General features: G+C 43.0%; 4 protein-coding genes and 1 long non-coding RNA gene across 7 annotated transcripts; 1 reads left to right on the forward strand and 4 right to left on the reverse strand.

The window, feature by feature from the left end:
- Nucleotides 1-804: 804 nt before the first annotated feature.
- prph2a (peripherin 2a (retinal degeneration, slow)) lies at nt 805-6,815 on the reverse strand. The gene is made up of 3 exons (XM_041029507.1): nt 5,011-6,815; nt 3,245-3,491; nt 805-1,425 (listed from the first exon to the last, which is right to left on the reverse strand). The coding sequence occupies exons 1-3, from the start codon at nt 5,589-5,591 to the stop codon at nt 1,219-1,221; spliced, it is 1,035 nt and encodes a 344-aa protein (XP_040885441.1). The 5' UTR covers nt 5,592-6,815; the 3' UTR covers nt 805-1,218.
- Nucleotides 6,816-6,885: 70 nt separating this feature from the next.
- Nucleotides 6,886-12,176, reverse strand: tbcc (tubulin folding cofactor C). The gene is made up of 2 exons (XM_041029506.1): nt 11,637-12,176; nt 6,886-8,684 (listed from the first exon to the last, which is right to left on the reverse strand). Exon 2 carries the CDS (start codon nt 8,576-8,578, stop codon nt 7,541-7,543), a length of 1,038 nt encoding a protein of 345 aa, XP_040885440.1. The 5' UTR covers nt 8,579-8,684; nt 11,637-12,176; the 3' UTR covers nt 6,886-7,540.
- bicral (BRD4 interacting chromatin remodeling complex associated protein like) lies at nt 9,642-18,005 on the forward strand. Of its 2 annotated transcripts, XM_041029502.1 has the most exons (13): nt 9,642-9,891; nt 12,114-12,177; nt 12,366-12,411; nt 12,713-12,761; nt 12,876-12,941; nt 13,220-14,497; nt 14,584-14,632; nt 14,761-14,801; nt 14,906-14,955; nt 15,084-15,229; nt 15,383-15,477; nt 15,581-15,683; nt 15,773-18,005. In XM_041029502.1, exons 3-13 carry the CDS (start codon nt 12,371-12,373, stop codon nt 16,252-16,254), a joined length of 2,400 nt encoding a protein of 799 aa, XP_040885436.1. In that variant the 5' UTR covers nt 9,642-9,891; nt 12,114-12,177; nt 12,366-12,370; the 3' UTR covers nt 16,255-18,005. The 2 variants fall into 2 exon arrangements, with proteins under 2 accessions (XP_040885436.1, XP_040885437.1); XM_041029503.1 differs by lacking the exon at nt 12,114-12,177.
- Nucleotides 14,357-15,653, reverse strand: LOC121175698. Its single transcript, XR_005892766.1, has 3 exons — nt 15,518-15,653; nt 15,034-15,263; nt 14,357-14,487 (listed from the first exon to the last, which is right to left on the reverse strand). It is a non-coding gene; the product is annotated as an uncharacterized LOC121175698 (long non-coding RNA).
- On the reverse strand, nt 16,452-23,634 carry si:dkey-21c1.4 (cell wall protein RBR3). Of its 2 annotated transcripts, XM_041029504.1 has the most exons (5): nt 23,257-23,634; nt 21,139-22,434; nt 20,772-20,882; nt 20,043-20,159; nt 18,934-19,937 (listed from the first exon to the last, which is right to left on the reverse strand). In XM_041029504.1, exons 1-5 carry the CDS (start codon nt 23,264-23,266, stop codon nt 19,909-19,911), a joined length of 1,563 nt encoding a protein of 520 aa, XP_040885438.1. In that variant the 5' UTR covers nt 23,267-23,634; the 3' UTR covers nt 18,934-19,908. The 2 variants fall into 2 exon arrangements, with proteins under 2 accessions (XP_040885439.1, XP_040885438.1); XM_041029505.1 differs by lacking the exons at nt 18,934-19,937; nt 20,043-20,159 and adding an exon at nt 16,452-17,878.
- Nucleotides 23,635-24,624: the final 990 nt, after the last annotated feature.

Raw genomic sequence — 24,624 nt, forward strand, 5'->3', positions numbered from 1 at the left:
AGCACTCACTGCATGCCTCGCCTCTTGATCTGAGGTCTGTGCAACTCAAGGTCGAGACAACACAGCTTCATTACTTCACTGTCGAATCACATCTCTAAAATCCTTTATTCATGTACACAAGCAGCATAATCTCTTTTCTACACAGACACAAAAAAAATCATATGGAAAAAAAAACTTTACATGGATTTAAATAAAAGATTTAGCTTAATTACATTATTTTTAAAAAAAGTTAAATTCTTTTCATCATTTCTACACTATGTACAAAGACAGCAACCCAGTTCTTACAATATACATACATATGTGTAAATATACAGATACTGAATGCACAAGGGAAACATCAAAGATGATCTGAGATTACAGTACAGGGGTCAGGAGCCAAGATTTAGCTGCCAATTTCAGTCGTCCTCCACAGGTCTGGAGTTGCCCCTGCTTCTCTACAGAGCTCACCTCCTGATGCCCATGCTTCTCTCTTCGACCATGCGCCTCAACATTCATTCATAACTCATACTGATTCATTCAATTCATAATTTTACTCCATCTCAGGAGCTTCTCCACTCTTCATTGTGGACAAAGGTGGACTGGGGTATAAGAAGAGGTGAGTGGGGGAGGTTAATCTGTTTGCTTTGTCTATACACAGTATCAGCTACAAGCCAAATTACTATAGACAGGTCAACAAAAATAAAAGTGTGTTTCTTGGGCAATAAATATCTTCCATCTGCACCTCTGGCTTCATGGGTGGGCAACCACCATTCCCACCAAACTATCACACAACAAAATAAAGGAAAAATTACATACTTACTTGTGATTGCAAAGAATATGACATTTATCAATATATATCACATTTACTTGACTTATTGTTTTGCACTTTTTTTTTTTTTGGAGAAAAAGAATCGAAATCCACAGAATTTCAGAAAAACCAAAACAGAAAATCTCTTTAAAGGTATGCTGTGAAGGAAAAGTCAGAGTCTGTTTGGTTGAGGAAAACCAAACAGAAAAACCAAAACATAACTCATTCTACTGATAATCTCTGTCTATGTGTGAATACACAGTATTATTTATGTCCATTTGTAAGGAGTTCATAGCCAAATCTGTGTGTGTGTATGTGTGTGGGTAGCATCTACATAATCGATGATGGTAGAAAAAAGTAGTAATCTCACACGTCCCCCTTCCTCTCGTCTTCAGGTGGGATTGGTGTCAGTTTTTGAAGGAGGGGTTAGCTCAGCTCACCGTTGCCACAGCTGCTTCACCCCCCTCCTCCACCTTGCTGCCTTTGCCCATTGCCTTCATTTTGGCCATGATGTCGGTGAACGTCTCCTTCACTGTCTTCTCCAGGATCCAGCCCTCGCTCTCGCTCTCTGGATCCTCCGGGTTAGCCAGGGTGGACAGGGAGCTGTCGACGTACTGCAGGCCGATGGTCACGGCGACCTGCAAAGGCCAAGAGCACATTGCCATCAGATGACCCATGTGACTCGTTGTTTGAGATTATTCAGCATGTAGAAACAGAATATAAAAGAACATCTTTAAATGCTTTCTTTACACGTTTCCATGCATGCGTGAAAGTGTGTAATCTAGGCGTGGTGTGCATGTGTGAGTGTTACTGAGCAAATGTTAAGAGGCAGAAAAATAAGACAAAAAAAAATGTATGAAAATAAAAAATATCTTAGAATTCCTGAAGTAATCCACAGGCCTAACCTATCACCAGGAAAGATAAGTGACTTCAGATCAGGAGATCCAGCTCCAGGAAGTGGGTCTGTCCTTGTCACCTCCCTTAGATTAACCGATCACTGCATCTCTGAGCCCACTATGTGTGTCAACACAGAGACGCTTGCATAACCACTCTTAAAGCTGGGATTCCTCCTACTGTGTATCGGATCAGCTTCCATACACCACCTAAACCCAAGTTTTTAGAACAAGGGTTCGTGGTGCTGTTTACTGTCTGCTTGAAGTGATACAGGAATTCAAACCACTCAGCTCATCACTGAGGATTTAACTGTACATGTTGGTCGCTGTGGGGTGTAATGGTGTGCAAATTCTTGGGCTTCAGCAACAATAACAACAGATGTTGGCAGTGGAGGCTGAGGAGGGAGCTGAACAGAGGAGAGAGGCCATGTGACCACTACAGGATTACAATTTGGGTAGAAAGTAACAGGTGAGAGACTATTGGTAAGCTGCACACCCATACGTGACAAAGGTGGCACAGGGTAACCTGACTGTAGGGCGGGAGGAGTGATATTTAGGTAAAGAGGACAGAGTTGTTTGGGAAGGAGATGCAGTAAGTGGATATAGAGAACAGTGGGGGTGGAGTGTGGAAAGGAGGGAAGAAGAAAGGAATGAAGTGATGGATGACAGAAATGCCAAGTGGGTCAAGGCTTTGCATGTTTACATACAAACTCTTCAAAGTTCCTGTCTGACTCGCAAACAGTTTTACTGAGCCCTCTCTGAATTCATGGGGAAAATAGCTAAACAATTCTGACACACACACACACACACGTGTGACGTGGAAACTAGGAAAAAACATCCATCTTGGGTCAGACAAATCACTATTTCAAAGATGTTTATGTGTCTCATAGTTCTTCAAGCATAAACTTTAAATGTAACATTTTATAGTAAAGTGGTAGTTAGCCCCAGCTTCAGACTGTCTCATTCCTGATATGGGAAACAGTCCCAGGTGGTCACACTGAAAAGCTCAGGGAAGCGGCTGCATGCAGCACTTTAACAAACACAAAAAAAAAACAAAAAAACACCCACAACAACTGTTATTCTCTCAAACCAACAAGTATTTGTGAGTCTCTTCAGCTCTCAAGCCTTGGGGGGCAGTAATGACCCATTTACAGCTTGGTGCACCACAATGAGATGAAGACGACACCACACTAGAAAACTTACTTGAAGACGCAACACAAAGTTCAGGTTTATGCTTTATCTGAAGTGTTTTCAAACTGTTTTTGTCAGTTTTACAAGAGAAAAGACTTTGAGGATGATGACAAACTGGTTGGTTTGGCAAATCAACTTCTGGCTATCTGCCCCACCTCTGACAAAGAGCAGGGGCTATCCTGGACTATTTCCTTTCCTTTGCAGTGGATGAGATAGTCCCAAACAAGGCTAAGTGATGTTGTAGATGTTCCACTAAAACTTAACTTGGTGAAGTAAAACTATTTTTTTTACTAATCCGTTTGAAGTGAGGTGGAAATGTATCATATTTGCGCAAATATTTCTCTATTTGTGTCCATGCTTCTGTGGCTCTGACCTCCAGCATAGTGACCAGCACCACCATGGCTCCGATGGTGTTCATCAGGCCTCCATAGTAGGACAGCAGGGCATCACGGCAGCCGCGCCTCCACACGTTGAGCTCCTCTGTGTAGTGGTCATAGCTGTAATGGGCAGTGTTGTTGGTCATCTGGAGCTGGATGCAAGGTCTGGGGGAGCTGGGGTTACAGCAGCTGAACGGGACTCCATCCATCAGGTACTGGCCATCCACGTTGCTCCCAATGCGGCTAAGAGGAATCAGGCAAAGTGTCACGTTAGTGTCACGTTATGATGGGCTGGAGGTGATAGTGAGGTGAGATTAGAGCTCATGAACTTGCCACACTGTATTATGTAGTCAGTGTGAGCTAAAATTACTTGAAGTATAATTAGCATGTATAATTAGCAAGTATAATTAGCCTTTTGAGGCCATCGTAAGTAGTGTTGTTGTACAATATTGTGCAAAGTACCACACAAATAAACAGCGCTGAATCAACACCTCTCTGGTTGTCAAACTGAGCAAAAATATCAATAAAGTCTCTATTTTGAAGGCCTACCTGTCGCACATTGTTTCTCTAAACCTTTAAATGTAAAATAAATGTTTTCAGGCTAATGATGAGAAAATTTGCTCATTTGCACCCAAGTGTGAGACAGTGCTCAATCGGAAGAGCAAATGTCAGCTCTGATTGATAGTTTTAGGTCAATGGAAAGACCATGTGATTGGATCACAAAGACTTGAGAGCGTCAGATATGGATCAGTGATTTCTAGAAACAACAACACCTAATTAAGTCTAAAATAATGTCCCAGGTGACACTTTGTTTGGTCAATACTGCAGAACAAACAGGAAATACTACTCTATTATACTATAGGAAAGTTTGGAATACATTATTGATTAGAATAACAGCTGTGGTGATATTTAAGTTAGGATTTAAAAAAACTTTGGTTAAAAGGAGAGCCTCAAGGCCATGTTACTCTTTGAAACTTTAAAATATGCCGGTGATATAACATTAATGACATTCACTGTTCACACCTCCCTGTTGTAATCAGGCAGCCACTGTTTATACTGAATTTAAAAGCCCAGCTACAAATTGTTTTATTGGACAGCCATGTCCCTGGAGTGTTGCCAGGGCCTCTGCTGATTGGACAGGACACTGATTCTTGAAGGACATGGAGCTGTAATCCCTGAGATTAAACACTAATTATGTGCCAGCGCTCAAAACCATCCTCTTCACAGCTGTCCTCACAAAGCAAACTGGTACTGGTACCAAAAATCAATGTGGACATAAAAAGGTTGTCACACAGAAGCTACACATCAATGTCTTGAAACAAAATACTTTTGATCCCACTTTTGCCTTTTTGACCCATATATCTTTTCCTGTACCTAATCACCAAAGCCCCTCCTCTTGACTTTATCCATAAAACTGCCTAGTAACCTCCTCTGTCCTCGCAGCCCCCCCGTGCCATGTCCCCATTGCTACCTGTTGCAGTCACCATTTCTGTGGTCGTAATCCTCAGTGGACAAAAGAGAATAATAAACCTGCTCTGACCCACCTTCACCTCAAATCCACTTATACTGAACTCTAACTTTGTAGTGAAGCCCCCCCCCCCCCCACTCTCCACAACTAAGCAGCCTCCATCTTGAAACTCAGAGGTTCAATGACAATCTCCCTGACCCAAAGAGGGTCATTTTCCTGTCACATCACACTTTTGCGATCTCTGGCTTTTGCAGGTTATCATGAAGGATTCAGTTTTTAATTTTTGTCACTTACTCTTTGACTTCCTTCGAGCTGAAGTCCAGGTAGCGGTTGCTAACCCACTGAATCTCAAACCAATCTCTGTAGTTGTCATTCCCACAGCAACGAAACTCCATTTGCATCATGTCCAGGGTCCTCTTCATGTAGCAGCGTCCTGGTGTGTCCGTGTCCTTGTAGTACCTCATGCCATTCCTCAGCCCCTCAGCCAGGGTGAACTGCAAAGGGATCCTCATCAAGAAACACAGCAGGGCCGTCACCAGCAGCAGGGCGTTGAACCCCACGCAGAACACCAGGAAGGACTTCAACATGGGCTTCCACTTTGCAAACTTGACAGGGTCCAGTGAGTCGTAGCACACTTTGCCTCCAAAGGCGTTGATGCCGCAGGCTATTAGACCCATGAATATAAGCAGGTTGGGCAAAAAGTGGCTCTCGTTGTTGTCCATAAGTTCTGAGCGCTTTCGCAGCTCAATCTTAAAGAACAGGCCCATGCTGAACACCAGCACGCCGGCCATTACAGCGAACCAGTACATGAACCAGACTGTCTGAGCGAGCTTCACTCGCTTTTTCAGATCAAACTTGACCAACATCAAAGCCATTGTCCAATCTTAGATACGTCCTTGTCTGTGAGAAATGAGGAGAGCCGAATGTTAATCTAGATCAGTGGGAACTCCAGAAGATTTCCAGAGTTTGCCCCTTAGTTTCGCTAAATGCTCTTGAATGAGCCAACCTGCAGTCCAGTTTCCCTGTCTCTTTGTTATCAGGATCTCCTCTGGCTGGTCCAACAGGACAGAAGAGTCAGCTCAGGCGGTAATCCATCCCACGGCAAGAAAAGCAGAGATGAAGAACCCCCGGAGGAGCACAGGAGTGTTATTTCTTCAAAGCTATCTCCTCTCCCATTGTGACAGAAACCTCAAATTTCATAAACTTTTGTTTTCGACAACTTTTTCCTTCCTTGACACACAGGTGAGGCTAATTGTGATGTTCCGTTCTCTCTGAGAGGTGGAGGATTGCCGAGGATCCTAATGATTAAACTCAAAGTTGCAGTACGTCATGCTAAGCCTCTGTAAGCAGCCTGATCCAATTTACAGAAATCCCTCTGCACAAGATGAGCCTCATCGTAAGCCACTGCCAGGGGCCATAATTGGTTTGAGCTTTCACGTGGTCATAGTCGCCTTGATCAAACACACCAGGAGCTGTAATGGCATCAGCTGAAGACTGACAAAGGCCATGGACATGAAAGTGGAGCTAATAATGGCACATACCCATTCACAGGTAGGGGTCCACAAGTTCAACACAAACCGGATGTCTTCACGGTGGAGCAAACAAGCTGAGTTAATAAAGCCCCAGTAACCCAGTCACAGAAACAAAAGAGCTTTCAGGTTCACATCAACCCCTCTAGTATGACCGTAAATGTGAATAATTCAATTATAACTACACACAAAAACTCAAAACTGAAAAACAAACAGGATGGATATAAATATGGACATTAGATACTTGTTGAATGTCATCTTGCAGGATAATAAACAGATGCATTTAAAGGATTTACGTTCTCTGAATAATGAACTTATTATCACTTGCTAACTTGGCAGTTATAATCAACACTGTGTTTGGCACAAACATGAGCCAGATACTTACTGTATGCTGAACAAAGCCAGGTCTTTCCCTGAGTGACTCCTATTTTGACGCCTTCAAACTTCACTGTGACTGGACATGAGAGCTGCACCACCTCTGCTCCTTCTAAATGCAAGTAAAATATCAAATGTAGAGCCTCCTTGTGCTTCTTTCACCACATCTTGCAGATGTAGTGTAGTTTCTGAGAGACAGAAAGAAATATATTATGAAAAAAAAAACAAACAAATTAAAAAAACCCAGGAAAACAAAGGCTTCATGTTGTTGAGCAGGAAGACTTTTTATTTGCATCTTGTTTCAGTGGCAGTTACTTTTAACAAAGCACAGACTAGATTTAGTTGCATTCTGTGAGATCAGTGCACAACAGAAACTTGTTTTCCAGAAGCTTTATTCAAATCCACTGTAATGAAGACAGTGGCAGACAGTGCTTTAAAGATGTTAAGAATTACACTATAATAGTCTGAATGGCTTTTAATTCTGTTTTTGATAGTTATTTAGTCTGACAGGTGTATTTTCAGTTCAATATATCAGTGCATCTTTAACCGTGTCATACAAAGTGCTGTTTTTCGTAGCTGTACAACACAATCAGTGAATGAAATTAGCTGCATATTCCCAATTAAACCTCCAAGTTAATTGCTAATATAGAGAATAGGATTTTTTTCCCCCAGTTTTATTTTGCTATTCCTGCCCTTTTGGTGGAAATCATAAGATGGCTAGCTTTGTATGATACTGTCTTGTGTATCTTGTGTACAAAAAACAGTGCAGCCCTGGCTTGGAAGAAAATCCTCATTAAACCAACTAATCTTCATAGAGTGACATGGACATGTTCATATATGTGTATTCAGGGTGACAACATTTCATCTGGTGGTTTGATTGACACGTTGGTTTGGCAAATAAAGGGTTTAAAAGTTAAACTCTAAGGATCCCAGCTGGTTTTCCTGTCTGCTTCTGGGATGACAGTCCAGTTGGGGGAAGGCGTTCCTGCAGCGAGCCAGTTGAAGTCATCCACCTGGGTCCAGTTGTTTCGGTCCTGGTCTAGGCCAGACACACTAAAGTCCTCCTCCAGAGTAGGATAAGACCAAGAAAACGGGGCGAAGCTAACTCCATGACAGTCCTCTATGATGGCTCGGCTGGTGACATGCAGATACACCTGTGTGTCTGTGGTGTTGTGGGTCCGTAGCTGCTGACAGGGGAAGCCCAGTGTACTGTTTCTGCAGTGATCAACGAATACTGAACTAGACACTGGTCCGCACAGGATCTCACAGCTGTCGATGTGCTTCAGGTGCAGTGTGCTGGGGGAACCGAACAGGCGGACCTTGCAGTTGGACAGGTGAGTCAGCAGGACATCTCGTTTCTGGATCTCCTCGGATGTTTTGGTGAGAACCTCACTGTCCCTGTTGGAGAAGCCGCACTGCTCAGAGGCTGCTGCTCTGTCCACCTCACCAGAACCTGCAGGTGTGGCAGCACCAGGTGGACCCGAGTCTGACACCGGTGCAGAGACTTTATCTGCTGCTTTGGTGCGAGCCCGGAAGGCAAACTTTTTCTTGGGCAGAGCCTCCTCTCTGGTCTCAGCCAGGGAGGTCTGGAGTTTCTGGAGAGCAGCCTGGGCTTGTCTTAGCTCGTACTGTGTCAGAAACAACATGCTGTCGTTCAGAAACTTCTGGAGCTGGACGATTTTGGCCGTCGCCTGCTCCAGCCTCTGCGTCGCCACGGCCCGGTCCGCTCCGGAGCAGCTGGACAGCAGCTCCTCGATACACGCCCGCTCCCTGTTGAAAGTGCTGGAGAAATACTCGCCTTTTTCCTCGGCGACAGACTGGCTCTCTTTCGCCTCCTTCCTCCGCTCGGCGTCCTCTATTCTCGCCTGATGCCGTTTCTGAAGTCGCTCTTGTATCCTGGCGGCACCACTTTCATCGGCAAACCCATCTTCCCGAATCAGTTCAGCGGTAACATCCATGTTGACGAACCGGCGCTCTTAGCGGAAGCGATAAAGGCTCCTTTTCTTCTTCTTGATTATTGAGAACCAGCGTTAAACGTGCGCAGCGCCACCTACTGTATGGGAGCTAGAAGAGAAATAAAACATTGGACCAATGATTGTAACTTAATCCAATATATTTAAACCCTAATAGATACACTAACTCTAAAATGGGTTTAGGTTTTAGTAACCTACTTATAAGCAACCAAAGTAAATTTTTAAAAAATAAATGCGTTTGTTCTGCACAGGCAGCGGTGGAAGGTAACTAAGAAAGATCTTCTTCACTTAAGTACACATCTGCACTTCTAATCAGAAGATCAACGCGTTTACTCATAATGCAGTATTTTTTTTGCAGTATTTTTACTTAAGTAAAGGATCTGGATACTTTATGTACCACTGTGCATGTAATTTCCATTGCCACAGTATATCTATGAGCAAGGATCCCATTTAAAAATTGTAGAAAACAGATTCCTTTATTGCATTTTTTTTTTTTTTTACAAAATGTAACAAAAAACAATCAATGTACTGAATGTTTGAAATCATTCAATGATTAAACATTCCTGGATGCTGCTGGACATGTGTATAAATGCCTACTGCCCCCACCCCAGTGTATCTGGACAAGTGTGCTAATCCTGTCTCCTCAGGATAGCATATTAACATCTCCCTTAATCCTTGACATGCACTCAGTAACCTTTTTAGGCTCTATATTGTTTAAACGTCTTTGTTAAAAATTCTCTTTTTAATTATTATAGTATTAAATAATGACACATTCATAATATCATATATATGTGTTATGTTTTAATCATATTTTAATATAATATTTTAGTAATATATTTGTGTTTGTGAGTGGGGCTCAAATCTACTAAAGACAACACCAAACTGAGTGCTCTATTAACTTTTTTTTTTTTTTTTTTTTTTTTTTTAATATATTCGTATATTAGTAGTAACTAGGTAGCACTTTCTTCCATAGCAACTATGATCGTACCTGGGCAACGTCTAGGTGTGGCACACACATCAGAGGCCCGCCCTCTACTGTTGGCAATGATTAAGTCTATCAACATTTATCTGCTATTCATGGGGACAGTGAAACGTGCCATTATAATTTATATTGATATAAAATAATGTGTTTATTAATGACATGTCGTTGTTTGTGTATTTCCTATTCAAATTTTCGAGAGTCGTATGATACCGGTGTGGACTGGCGATGTGGGCTGCCTTGCTCTGTGCACTACCCCAACAACCCGTGCGGTGATGGCGAGGAAACCCCGTTGACAAGGCACTGCTTTTTCATGACGGTGAGTTTCCCTTTGAGTGTATTATAATTTTGTGATAAAAATTTCAAGGAAAAAACACACACAACCTCCTTCCTCCCTTCCTTCAGGGAGGGTAGAGAGTTTGAGCGGAGAGAAAAATCTATCCGAGACAGAACAGGGACAGTGAGAAAAATATATGAGTGGGAGAGGGAGAAGGAGGAGGAGGAGAAGGAGGGGGGAGCAAATTAAAAGTTGCCAAATGGAGATATTGGGTTTCAAGCGGAGTGAGACAGGAGTAAAGGGTTTGCCTCTTTGAGTCGTCTTTATGTTATGCTAATCGGGGTAAATTTTTATGGCTCGACGCTGTTTAGTCCCGTGGCATTTTCGACGGGTTCCAGCCGACGTTTTCAAAACAGGCGTCGTCGACATCGCGGCTAGCTAACCGGACCAGGCCGGCGTTTATCGTCAAAATGTCGCGGAGCGTCGAGCCTGGACGGCGACCCGACCAGAACACGGGCTGGTACGAGATCCCCCCCCGATTGAAACGCGTCGGTTCGGTATATCGAGACAAATGTGACGTTTTTCATGCTGGCAGATGAGCCGCACAGAGGACAAATGAAAGCCTCCCCAACAGAGAAAGAAAGAGCACGTCAGCGGCGACCAGCCACGGGCTGGACGACGGGCGTTTTTGTGCTGCTTGAACGCGATTAGCATTCTGTCGATTCAGTCTATTTTTGGAAATAAAACTTGCAAGCTGTACGTTAGCCGGCTTTCTAAACCGACGGCGACGCCGCACAGCCCCGGCGACAGGGCTTCCAGCAGGGACTAGCTTGCTCTGGGTCGAAGCCTGCATGCTAGGGCGGATTTCAGAGACCACGACACTGAGCTCCAAAATTGTGCAAAATGTTCAACGTTTAGGGAAAAAGTGCCTTTATTTCGACAACCCTGAACATAAGCGGAGATAACAGTAGAAAATCCACCCGTTCTGAGCCGCCAAAATGGCTCGTTTTTGCCAGAATAGGCACTTTAGCTGTGTCCTGGTCGTTTTTGTTTGTATTTTTCTTAAACGGAGCTAACGTTAGAATTCAGAACTGAAAAGCTCAGCTGTAAACGTTAACCTTTACGTATTTCTGTTAACGGTCTAAAGAGGTGTTTTTTTTAGTTTCTATTTTCTATTTAAACTGCCCACATTTGGTGCCGTTTTTGGTGAAATAAAGTGTCTTTAACATTAATCGTTTGGTTTGCTTAGTTTGGACATTGCTTCCTTTCACGTTTTATTTTTTTTACGTGTCCACTCTTGAAGGATAAATGAGCCAAACCACTCTGGCGAAAAAAAATGTAGTTATAGTCTCTTTGTTATCAATACTTGAAAAAAAAATGTAATATAATTTTCTTTTAGCAGGTTAGTATGTTCAAGCCACAGTGCAGTCGGTTCAAACAGCTTATGTTGTACAGCTTCCCTGTCGTTCTTTGTTCTCCCTGAACCAAAGATGGAGGCTGAACGTGGCTCAGCTGTAAAGACAGCCTATGCCATGGTAACAGCCATTTTGTAGCATTGCAGTTGCAACGTTTTGCACGGGCTCAGGAGCACAAAGCCTACGTTTCCCCTTGACTCCGACAAAGTACAAAACAGCCTCTAACTCAAGCACCATTTCATTCACACACTGGGCTAGTCACTGAAGGAGTTTTGATTCTCTGGTGCACATATTTTCTCATGCATTGCTCAAATACAGCCATTACATTAAAACAGACAAAGTAGCTTGTTAGATGTGTAAACACTCACAGACCATTACTCTGCTGGATCAAATTAGTTCTCACTGTCTCATTTTGTTTCCCTTTTATTAGTAGCACCAACGTAGCTGCACACTTTTGCTGGCTGACACAAAATAAAGCCAACACCTCTTTGAATGTAGAAACTCAAAACAACCAGTCAAGGTATAAATGGAGCAGGGTGGAGTTTTACACTCAAATGGCCATTTTCACTCTGTGCAGACACGAAGGACAACCAATGTGGGACAGCAGAGGAGGGTAATGGGTGGGAGTTTACTTGTCAGAGACATGCATCTGTAGGAGGGGATGAAGGCCATCCTGCCCTTACACTGATCTCCCATAGCACTGAAAATCATATCTGCCCCCTCGCTTCCTCTACAACCCCCCCATTTCACACACCCATCTCTGTCTTTCTACCTCATTCACACTCCCACACCCTGTATCTCACATGTATAGTTTTGTAACCTTGCTAAATTAAGTTTCTCACCCTGCAGCCCAGCCTGCTACAGGAAACAAAGGGTGTTAAATGACTGAATCCATGCTTCCTGCTGGAAATCTGTGAGTGAGACGTCCTAACTGCTAACGTAATACACACGCTAAACTTCCTATCTCAGAATAAAAACAAAAACATTGATTAATGAAGCTAGTGGCCATCTGTCCCTGCAGATTTAAACATTAAGTACTTTAACTTCTATCATCTCATCACCTGCTTTATTTTGTTCCTGTATCCCTCCATAATCTTTCAGGTGTCATGGATGATGAGGACGATCGCCGTCTTCTGGATATTTTAGGGTAAAAATCCCTTCATAAACTTGAATTCACATACTTGAATTTGGAATGAATAGATGCATAGATATTCTTTGTCATCAGGCGATTTGCAGTGTGGCTACACATTTTTAAGTTTGTGCTAAAGTTCCCCTTAAATGATCAGACCATATTACTAAGGTTCCTCTTTGAAATCAAAGCCACAACTGTCTGCACGCTTTTTCCCCTCTTTCGTTGAATTAGGGAAGTTTAAATAATTTAATGTTCTATTAGACCTGTTTTAGGTTTGTTCTACGCCCACCAAAATTTTCCTCTCTTCCCTTTTCAGAGATGTGGATGCACTGAATGACTATCTCCATGGCAGCAACAGCAAGTCTGTGAGTGACTTACAGAATGCATTCAGAGTCATTCCTTACAAAGTTTGTCTGAATGGATGCTTCATTTTAATGCATAGAAATCGAGTCACAAAACTCTGTTTTGTTTTTTTACAGATTGAGGAGGATGATGTGACAAATGCAGCTTATGGATCGGATGGATCCTTCTTTGCTAGTGACACAGTGAGTAACCCAAGCCCTAACCTGTGATTACCCTGATAAAACCAAAACATAAACAGACTTTAGTTTATGATTAGATATTTAGTCACTGAAAATGGATTAGGGTCTTGACACAGAGCAAATGGTAACCTCTGTGATTAACGATTCAATGTATAGTTCCCTTTTTTGTAAAGGTTTTAAAAAGCATCACGTAAGAAACTGGCATACAGGGAAAGTGGTCTTTCACATGCAAACAGTTTTCCACTTTCCTCTCTTTTTTTTTTTCTGAATGCCTCATTCAGGCTGGCTCCAACACTGGCCTCAAGGATGGCTCTTCTTCAATGGGTGAATTCGGCGATGATTCAGCCGGGGCAGGCCTCCAGCTCTCCAGCAGCCTTTCATTTATTGAGGATGAACTGGGGACTGGGAACTCTCCCGGAGAGGTGGATCTCGGCGGAGAGGACCAGCCCTTTGACATCCTGCAGAAGTCTCTTCTGGAGGCTGACATCACAGAACAGACGCTGGCCCAGGAGGCCCTACTGGACTCCCAACCCGCTCCCACTCTAGTGCAAGCTCCTGTTCCTTTCCCTTCCCAGCTGGTCTCTGGGGGTTATGGAGGGGGAGTGGGTGTGGTTACCACAGCAACAGCTGCGTTCCCTACGGGCCAGTTCCTGCAAGGAGTGTCCCAGCTGCCCAATGGCTCTGCCCAGCACATCCAGGTGTTGGGCTCCTTTGGGGCTGGTGGGGGCGTGATGACTCTGAGCAGCTTGGACAGAACTCCACAGATTGTGTTGAGGCCGGGGGCACCTGTACCTGGAGCAGGGCCCACAACAGGGGGGCAGGTGTTTGCCCCTACACAAGGGCAGGTAGGCCAAGTTGGCTTACCTTTCAAAAACATTCCCCTTCAAAACATCATCATCCAGAGAGGCCCAGGAGGGACCCAGACTCTTGTAAGACCTATACAACCTAAACCCCTTCAAGCTGGGGCCCAGACTGTCTACAGCCTTGGTCTTCAGCCCACTCCCACCACCATGGCTAATGTAGCTAACACTAACACTGTTACTCCTGGGGGGCAGTACACAGCCAATGGCTCCATTGTAGTGCAGCCGCCCCTGGAGCAGCAACAGGCCCAGGCCCAGACAAACATACCACCTGGACAGTTTATACTCCCCAGCTCTTTGGCGCTCACCCCTGGCAGCACCATCCACAATGGCCCTGCTGACCCCAACTCAAATGCCCTGATTACCAGTCAGAACTCAGTGCAGATTGTTGCGGGGCAGAACTTCACTGCACCACCAAGGGGTCAGCTAATTTTGAATCAAGGAGTAGTCAGTGGGAGTCAGGTTGGAGGGGGTGTAGCTCAAACATGGACAGGAGTTTCTTGTGCGAGCTCCGCTCCTGTGCAGACATCGTGTGCTCCTGGGCGGCTGACTCTGGTCGGCCCAGCAGCGGCGGGGATCAGCGGTCAAGGCCAGGTGTCAGCCAGCCCTGTGCAGCGCCTTCTAGTGACTCAAACTCAGAACTGCACTTCTCTGTCCCCTTTACCTGGTACAGTCACACAAGAACAAGACTACAGACAGGTATAATTGCAAGATGCTGTTAGTCTCGCATTTCTATCTGTTGCCTGAAAACTTATATCTGACTGACTTTCATTTTCATTTTTCAGAATTCTTCATCGCCTGCTCTCAAACAAACTCAGCTCAGCAACATTCATGGTAACAAAGGCTTTTCTGGTGTTGCAGAATTTTTTAATTTTTAAATTCGTGTATACTACATGTTTGAGTGTAGTGTGCTGCACTTTGACTTAATGAGGTTGCTTCGTTGTTTGTATGATCTTTCTTAGCCATGAAAACCATGACACAAGATTCAACGCTAAACTCTCAGGTATTTGTTTTGCACTTAAGTCTGTGAACATTTTACATTGGAGTTAGTTTATAGGGACAATTTCAGCGGTGTTATGACAACTTTGGTATGTACGCTTTGTTTAGGTCAGTGCACAGAAGAGGCCTGCCCTTCCGCCGCTTACAAGAGAAGGAATGTGAGTTTTTTTTGACGTACTGTATATAATTTAAATATTTCTTCATTTGTCTAATGTCGATTTGTGTGTCTAGCTTACCTCTCAGCCACTGAAGGAGCTTGTGCATTTTCCCTGTCCTCTCATCGTAGGTTTTTACAGCAGTTGAGGAAGGATCACGCTGGAGTTCAGACCCCAGATCGACGTCGGTTCACTTCGGTCAGCGATGCGCTGCAGAGACTCCTCCCTTACCACGTGTTCCAGGGGGCTCCGCCCAGCCAGGACGAGTTCTCACAGGGTACAGACCGGAATCTATCAGCTTGAAGCTAAATCTGCAAGGAAGGCAGAGAACTAGCTCTAAGTGCAGCACGTTTATGTTGTGTATTTGTTAAAGTAAAATTGGGGTGCAGAACTTTTATCCAAATAGAGGTTTGTGTTGTGTCGTTCACAGTGGATGAAGAATTTGAGGCAGTTGCGACTCAGGTACTGAACAGGACGCAGTCCATGGTAAACAAATACAGACGGCTGCTAATGGTGGAAGCTGAGGTAGGCACATGCATGAGGAAGTGGTTGCATACATACATACCTGTGTTTCACGTGATGACATGCACGGGTGGGGGCTAACAGGTTGCCTCTCCATCCTCTGCAGCGTTCAAGCCCGTCATCAGAAATGGTGATGATTGACAGGACCTTCAACCAAGAGGAACGCAGCAACCTGACACAAGACAAACGCACGGTACTAGTGGATCCAGGTAAAACAAAAAACAATAAACAAAAACAGGAGCAAAGAATTTGGAGACTTTTTTTAAAACTCATCTTTTCTTGTCTGTCTGTTTTATAGACAGCTTCTTGGAAGACTTCTGTTGTGGGATGAAATCCAAACTTTTCCAAGACCCTTTCCCGTCTCAGTCCAGCTGTAGTTGGAATCAGTTGGACAGTGGCTCCACAGAGCCACCGTACAGGACAGACTCTCAGCCTGGGTATGGAGATCCGGGAGGGGGTGGGGCTGTAGGTCCAGGCCCAGCAGATAGACTCCACCCTCCACACGTAGAAAACCAGAGCGTCCTGGAACTAAAGAGATCCCAGCAACGCTACGGGCCCAGCAGCGCCAGCAACAACAGCCTCACCGCTGCCAACAGTTATCCCCAAGGTAACCCCTCATCTTTTACAGCAACGCTGGGAGGACAGGCGCACTACCAGGGGTCTCACCAGCTGGCCTCCCACCCGATCCAGCCCCAGTACCCCCCTCAGCTCACCTCACCCCCTCACCCTGACACAGACTCTGCTCTAGAGGCAGCAGTCAACAGCATCTTGGAATGTTAAGACTGATGCTTGGTATCATCCCCAGTGATCTGACTTTTGTGTGTGTGTGTTTTTTTTCTTTAATTTTCTTAAGCAAACTCTCCTGTTGTACTATTTGTTAAGCTCCTAAAACCCTGTGTGAAGAGAGGTTAACTCTTCTTTCAGGTCTGTGATCTTTTGTGGTACCATCTCTGACCATGTAGCTTGTATTTCATTTGTTTTTATAGCTTTTGGAAGTTTTTTTTTTTTTTTTTTTGGAAGCATGACGTAGGAGTCAAGGTGAACACAGGCACTTATAATTACCTATAAAGATCCGGGAATGTGTGCAATGCAATGGACTAACAGGTGGAGAATGAGCTTTTGTTGAATTTAACATTATTTTACAAGGGTAGGGACTTCAGTAGCTTGAATACAAGAGTGTTCCTCTCTTCACACACACACACCATTAATATTTTGTGCCCCCAATACCTATGCTGAAAACCCTGATGGATGATGGGGAGGGAGAAAATGATGACTGTGCCTAATTCTAGGTTTTTATTTTGAAGTGTTTACATGAAGAAGCTCTATTCAAAATCATCCATTCCCTCATTTCCTTCCTGCATTACAAACATACACAGTGAACGCTCATCTGCTTTAGCACAGTGTGTTCCGTAGATTCATGGTTCAGAGGTGGACATTTCCTTTAAGGTAAGCTCAGTAGAGACACGTTCACATAGACAAGCTGCACTAAATGTACTGTCGCTTTTTTTCAGGAACTCTATGAATATGAGGCTCTTGTGGATGTACAGTGTGCGCTAGGCTAAACAGAATGTGAACATTCGGAAAAGAACCAAAATTTATTTGCTTGCTCTCAGCTGCCTGCAACAAGGATAACCTCTTATTCACACTAGAAACCAGTCAGACTAGTCCCATAGACCTATGAAGTAGTGTTACTGTTCTCAGCAGTGCTTTCTTTTTTTCCCTCTTGTGCTTAAGTCACGTTTTCTTTGGCGTTTTTCTTTTGTACCTTAAAGGTATGCAAGCCCCGACACACACACAGGACGAATCTCGATCCCAACCACTTTAAGCATTTCACAGTGTGTTTGTGTCAGGGGAGCTAAGTCCTCAGATTGAGGAGGATATGTTACAATATGTTTATCTTTTTTATTTAGATTTTTTTTTATTTCCTCATTTTTAGAAAGAACATTTAAAAGGATGACTGTTTTGTTCAATACAATGTGTTCCCCTGCTTTGTGAACGTGACGATACCGTCATTAGTTTAAACGACCTTGGATGGTCATTGATTGTACGTATGTTTGTCTGCCTTCTGCATATAATTATATATTGATCATATCTGTCTATCTATGCTTTACAATTTTCACATCTCTATCAGGATGTGTGTGTGTGTTAATGTGCACACACACACACACTGGTCTATGACTTTGTTTTCATGTAGTTTGGTGGTTTGATTGCCATACTCTTGACTTTACTCCCATGTGTTCGCTCACACCCCCAGGATATTTTTCTCACTTTTTTTTTTCCCAAGCAGTTCTCACATCTCCTCTGTTTTCCCTCTCAGCAGCGCAACCAAAATTAATAGGAGAGAGTGTAGCTATGTCCAGAATCACCCTCAGATCTTCACTTCTTTGTGCTGGTGACAACAGTTCTGTAGTTGTTAAAAAAAAAAAAAAAAAAAGTGTTAGATCTGAAACTGTGCCCTTACAATGACTTTGGTTCCCATTGTGTTCTAGTTTTTATTCTGAGTATTTTTGAGTTCTCATTTAGTTTTTAAAGCCAAAACCTCACTTATCGTGATTTTTCATTATGATAAAAAAATTAAGAATAAACAGATATGTTTTTGGACTAACATTTTTTTTGTGATAACAGAAGTTTATACTATGGTTTAAGCAAGAAAGCACGATTCTGCCAAACCCAACAAAGGACCAAAGCTTAGGTTAAGTGTGTTAAATGCTCCTGGGGTTGATTCTGGACAGTTACACCTTTCTCTTATAAATATGTCTGTGAAATTGTGCTTGCCAGTAGGCTACAGACTGAAGGCCTTTTATACGGGGTGATAGAGAACACATTTGTCTTCTGTCTTTTTTTTTTTTGTGCTTCAGTGTCAGTGGCCATCGCAGCAGCTGCTGCAAGATTTTGTGCCTCTATAGCACTTATATTCACAGGAAAGTTAATTTTAGACTTGCACAAAGTAGAGACGTGTCCAGTGTTGGTAAAACATTGTGTTATCTGGATGCATATCAGTGTCTGAGGGCCTCATAGGAACATACTGTGCTTTTTCCTCCCCTATTTTTAGTGCAGAGATTTGTTTTTCTGCCTTCATTTTCACTGTTGTTTTGTCTCACTTGATTTGTATAGTTTGCTGTTTTGTACAAAAATGAAAAGTGAAACACAAAATATTTATAATTTTGTATGGAGAAAAAAAAGAATGTAAAAAAAAAAAAAACATGAGAAAATGGAAATTATTTTTTATTGTGTTGGCCAAAAAGCGGCGTCAGGAAAAATGGTTACAAAAATACTGTAATTTCTTTATTTGTAGCTAATGTGTGTTCACTACAGCAGCAAGGAGAGTCAACAATAAATTCATTTTGAATACAATAACAAACTGGTCCAGTCCGGCTGAGAACCTCCTTCAGTCTCCCTCCATTTCTATTCTGTGAGTGTTCACACGCTGGCACTGACAGACTAAGCATGCATAATAACATCATGTGACAGGGGAAGCGTTTCCAAAGAAAAAAAATAAGCCTTGCGACCCTCTGCTTCACAGATAGGATCATTTCATGGATACTGATATCTGATATTTCTGATTTCATGTTTTTCTAAATCCCGGTTTCCACAGAAAGATTTTTATCAAGTTAAAAATGGCTGGTTCCCTTTAATCCTCTCATGGACCCCAGCACCAATGCCTCTGCACAAAGGAGCTAAGAAAACTCTGCACAGCAAACATTTGACTGCCCAACCCCTTTGGTTTTGTTAACACAACCCAACAATGACACCTAGTGGAGCTCTTGGGACACACAGTGGGACTGTTACACACAGGGACACTTCTCACCATGAACTGAAACTGCTCTGATTCTTAAACTGAAACCAAAAACTGATTTTGCTCACAAAGAAATTGCCAGTGAAAAATAATTTCTAGGAGCTCTCCTGCACAGATTTCCCTTCCCAAACTAAAATAAGAAACACAGAAAACCAAATTAAATAAATAAATAAACCTGAAATGAAATTCAAACGTGCCTTAATTTACATAAACTGCAAAGTTGTACCCTCAGGCTTTCAGATGTCCTTTCCAGGTGCAAGTCAAATGAGAATGAAACTACCAGTGTCAGAATTACAGCCAGTTGTTGAAGGAATGGTTTGACATTTTAGGAAATTCGCTTTGTCGCTTACTAGCAGAGCGTTAGATGAGAAGATTGATACCATTCCCCATGTTTGCCAGTTGAACATAAACCTGCATCCCATCAGCTTAGCTTAGCACAAAGACTGGAGACAGAGGAAACAGCAAGAGCGGCTCGAAACAACATCTGCCTACCAGCACCTCTCAAGCTCACGGGTCAACAGGTTATGTGTTTTTTTGTGTAATCCTGTACAAAAACTGAAGTGTGAAAACCAAACCCCTCGCCTGCCAGCTGTTGTTTCCGCATACAGTCACGCTTGTCCAAACATCTTCCCTTGACCTTAGTGGTACTTCCTCCAGCGATCACGCTCTGGAGGGAAAAAAAAAAACAAAAAACAAAACGCCCTGAAACATGCCCGGTCACCTCCAAATCTGTCCATTACATGAAGCAACATGAAGTAATCTTCTCTCTTACTTAAATGAGGGTAACTCCAGATGTAGCTGAGCACACAGTATCCTGCTAAAAGCATGCCCAGTCCACCCACACCACCTCTCTTCACGTCAATATACCTCCTGTAATACCACTGCCAGCCTGAAGGAAGCACACAGGAGGACACATACATGTAAAACTTCACACTCAACATTACTGAAGACTTAAAGGACGAGTTTGACATTTTGGAAATATGGTTATTCAGGTTTCTAGCTGAGATTTAGAAGATCAATACCAAGATCAATACTCTCCTAACTGTGTGGAGAAGGCAGCTGCTTCTAGCTTAGGATAAAGAGTGGAGAGTCTCTGGGCAGGCTCTGTCCAAAGGTAATAAAATCCAACGGTCAGCACCTCGAAAGCTCAGTAACCACCGTGTCATATCTCATTTACTGTTGATTGTTCTTTTTTTTTTTATGGTTTTATAGAGAGATATGTGCCAGGTTATTTCTTGGCTGAGAGAACTGAGTCTTCACCAGAGCCTTGTCATCATCAAGTCTCCCTACCCTGAAATAATCCTCCATAAAACCTCAAAAAGTCAGTTTTACTCTTTGGTCTTGTGAGGATTAAACACATCAGACAAAGGGTGTTAATCTGAGAGCTTTGGGGGAGGTGATGGGGGGGTGGGGGGGGCGGTTGAGGCCTTCAGGTATTGTTGTATATGTTCTGTGAGTACTACATGTATTTGTATTTGTGTGAGACGTGCTTTACACTGACCTCTTTGCACCATTTCCGCTACATCTCTTGGATGACTGGGGGTTTTGCAGGCCAGCCACTCCGGTAACTCCCTCAGTCTCACCTGTCCAAGACTCCGCTGTGTCACAGCACCTGGAGTTTATGACACCCACAAAGACTCAGTGCACTGACAGATAAAATACACACTGAAAACACACCCCTTTTCATTTCACTCGGGCTGGGTATCAATTGATTCAATTCTAGTGTTGATTCAAAACTCTTTTCATTTTATAAAAAAAAAGACATCAGAAAACAGTGAAAAATGCCCATAGAAATTTTGTAGAGACTAACAACAATTAGCAACAATTAGGTATAATGTAAAATATTCTTTCTTCTGTCAGACACTGACCTTTGGTTCGACTGTGAGCAGTGTTTTGCTTCCTGTCCTCAAGCTTGAACCCAACATCAGTTTTCAACGTCTCCGTCCTCAGCGGCACAGCTTGTAGACCAAGAGGGGAAAGATGAGGAGTGGAAAGCTGGATGGGCGATGGTGATGCTGACAGGAGATCTGTCATGTGATGGCCGCCCTTCAGCCCCTCGTTCATGCTGACCGTACGCAGAAGAGGTGTAGCTTGGCTCGCCTGTGACGATAGATGGCCAGAGATGATGGGTGTTTCAGGAGAGGTTGGTTCAGGCTGGAAGGAACCATCACGTTGCAGAGGGATTAAAGATGATTGTTTAGAGTTTGAACTTGTTGTTTCCAAGCAGCTAACAACATCTTTCTGGCTCTCTGCTGGGACTTTTACAGGTCTGAGACCAGTATCAAGTCTGGTTTTGCTGCTTAGGTTGTCAGTATTTTCAACCTGGCCCAGGATCCTCGTCATTCTGGACTGACTGGTGGTTTTATCTCGGCCTAGTGTGGCTTTAACATCCTGGATGGTAATCCTGGCCTGGTGGCCACTTCCAGATTTTAAGAACATCTTATCCTCAGTTTTCTCACTGTTGTCCACCCAGGAGTAAATATCTTTGGTTGTGGAAAGAGACTTCTTTTTAGGTGCATGTTTTGGTTTAGTGTCTGTGGACAGAGGGGCAAGGCTGGTGTTGTGTGGAATAATGTTGGTCTCTGTCTTTGCTGTGCTTGTGAATGACTTCAGAGAATCTGTTAAAAACGGAGTTGAACCTGAGGGAAGGTCTCCCCAGGCAGATCTGGCTCCTTCTAGTGATCCCTTAGTAACTTGGTCGGATTTTGCAGCTTCTATAAGAGCACGGAGACTCTTCTTTTTCGGCTTAGAGGCGGTGGGAGACAGAGACGGTGCTGGGGAGGAGATGGGAGAGGAGAGCGTGGTCGCCATCTTGATTTGTTTGGACAGCTTCTGTTTCTTCTTGTTGGTTGACGGTGGAAGAGATGGAGAACTCAGGGGAAATGACTGTGACGAGGACGGGGTTGCTGGTGATGATGACGCTGCAGACACCTTTGCAGTCCTCTTTGACTGTGGACTTGTTGCTACTGTCGGTGTCTGTGTGGATTTTTTCCCCTTCGCTGTTGGTTCAGAGAAACCTGTGAGCAGCTGAGAGGATGAAGTCGTCTGCTCCGCTTTGACATGATGTTCGGTTGGAGGTGTTTTGGACTTCGCCGCCGCCGCCTTGCAGTGTGGCAGGTGACTCTTTAGCCTTTTGTAAGTCTTCCCACAGAACGGGCACACCTCTGTGAGGACAAACAGTGACAGAGCAGCGGTGCGATATTCAGTAAAAAGTAGTCCAACATCTGGATCTGGATAATATGTATACGGATGCAAGTTCATTGATTATTCTGCTAATCATTTTCATGATTAATCAAATGTTTTTTTCTGCTACAAAATAGTTTAAAATGCACATTATAATTTCTGAAATCCTCAGGAGATGGATTCAAATTCAGAACTGCAACAATTAATCGATTAATCAGCTGAGCAGCTGAAAATGAATCCACAACTATTTTGATGATACTTCACTACCAAAACAAAATGGTTAATTAATTAATCAAAAAAAAAAAGAAAAGTCAGCTCATAATTCTTTAAGAAAAATAATCGTTAGTTACAAGCCTTTGGCTTTGCGAAGTTGTGATGAGCATTTATTCACAAATTTTTCGATTGACTAACGATTAATCACAAAAGGAATCGTCAGGTTATCTGAAAATAAAAGTTAGTTTCAGCCCCAGTCAAAGCCACGCATCTGAGAAGCTGGAACCAGAAAATGTTTGGTTTTACTGCTTTAAAAAAATGACCGAAATGCCAAATCTACAACCAAAGTAGTCACTGGTCACTTTTGTGTTGATCAACTAATTGATTAATCAACTTCTGCTCTCGGTTCCAAACACGTAGAAACTTATGCCACTGTGAAACGCCAATATCTGATTGAAAAGGAATTCGCAGTCTGTGCTATTTGTTGCTTGGTGCACATGTTCTCTGAGTTATGAGCTGACCTTGCCACGGAAGGCGAGCTTCTTGTATCTACACCTCGCCTGATTTTCAGATGTTTGTGTAACACTTACCCGAGCTCATTTTGAACGTCGCACAGCCAATCAGGGCGAAGCATGTTCCAAAAACTTTGGACAGAAAAGTTATGGCCGCGACAACAATAACGTAAAGTTTCACTAATTATGACATTAACACACAGGTGGTGCCACTGTTTGGGACACACATTTTCATCCGTCGGGGTTGTGAACTGTTGCGGTGTGGACGGAAAGACCCCTCGGGTATCGCGTTAGGAGCCTGAGTGTAACTCAGCGAAATCACTTTTTTTTTTCCTTTTTCTTTTAAAGAAAAAAATCAGCATGATTGTTTTAAACAGGAAACCACAGAGACGGGTTATAACGGGATCTGCCTGATACACCGTAACAGCTAATGAAAGCGCTGTATGAACATGTGCCGATCTGCTCTGTGGGTGTGGTGCGTTCACGGCGTCGAGATGATTCACTCCCGTCTACTTCCGTCTTCGCGTAAATCCCCGAAAATACCGGTAGTCTTTTTTTTTTTTTTTTTTTTTTTGGATATGTCAGTTACATTTCCCACGAAAGCCTTTGATTTTACTGTCAGAGGGGTATTTTATGTGTTCACGTAAGTGTTTACATTATCTGAAAGAACAAGACGTTTAATCAAAAATACGGTTTCTTGGTAGCGCAACTGGCCCATTTTTTTTAAATCTGTTTGCATTAGAATAGAATAGAAATAGAATTATGGGTATTTTAACTAGTCTCAGCACAAGATCCACCTGCCTGATGTTGCTGAAGCTTTCAGCCACATCTCATGGCCTTCCTCAGTTGCCGTTCTGTGGATTTGGTTCACTGTGTATTTGTTCTAAGTAGGCCAGGAACCAAGTTTCATTTTCCGCCTTACAGGGATTTTATGTAAAGTTAGAAAGAATTATCTTTGTATTTAAAATGAAATACAAATAAACAGTTTTGTGGTTTATTGGAAAAGAAAACCAGATACACAGCTTTCAGAGGGGATGCAAATTTTAGGCCAATGTCACGACAAGGCAAAAGATTTATACTTAATAATATGTCTAATAAACAAAGAGGAGCCTTATTTCCTTAGAAAAGTGTATTTATTGAGAGGGTTAGAGTGGCATGAGACTTGACACAGGGGTGAATTTCAAAAACGGCGATGAAAAAGTTACACAAAAATACATCTACATGAAAAGTCATCTTCATTGGAAAAGCAGTGATTTGAAACACATTCAGAATGGAAAAAAAAAATATGCCATTTCTACAACCATTTACATATAAGGAGATAAACCTGAATATTATTTACATAGCAACAGATTACAGTATGTACAAGGCCAGGACTGGAAGCAAACTGAAGCTCACAGGAGCTTTAATTCTGGAGAAAAACTGCAGTCTGTCGATGTGAACAGAGTC

Source organism: Toxotes jaculatrix, chromosome 21, assembly GCF_017976425.1.
Source record: "Toxotes jaculatrix isolate fToxJac2 chromosome 21, fToxJac2.pri, whole genome shotgun sequence".
Lineage (NCBI taxonomy): Eukaryota > Metazoa > Chordata > Actinopteri > Toxotidae > Toxotes > Toxotes jaculatrix.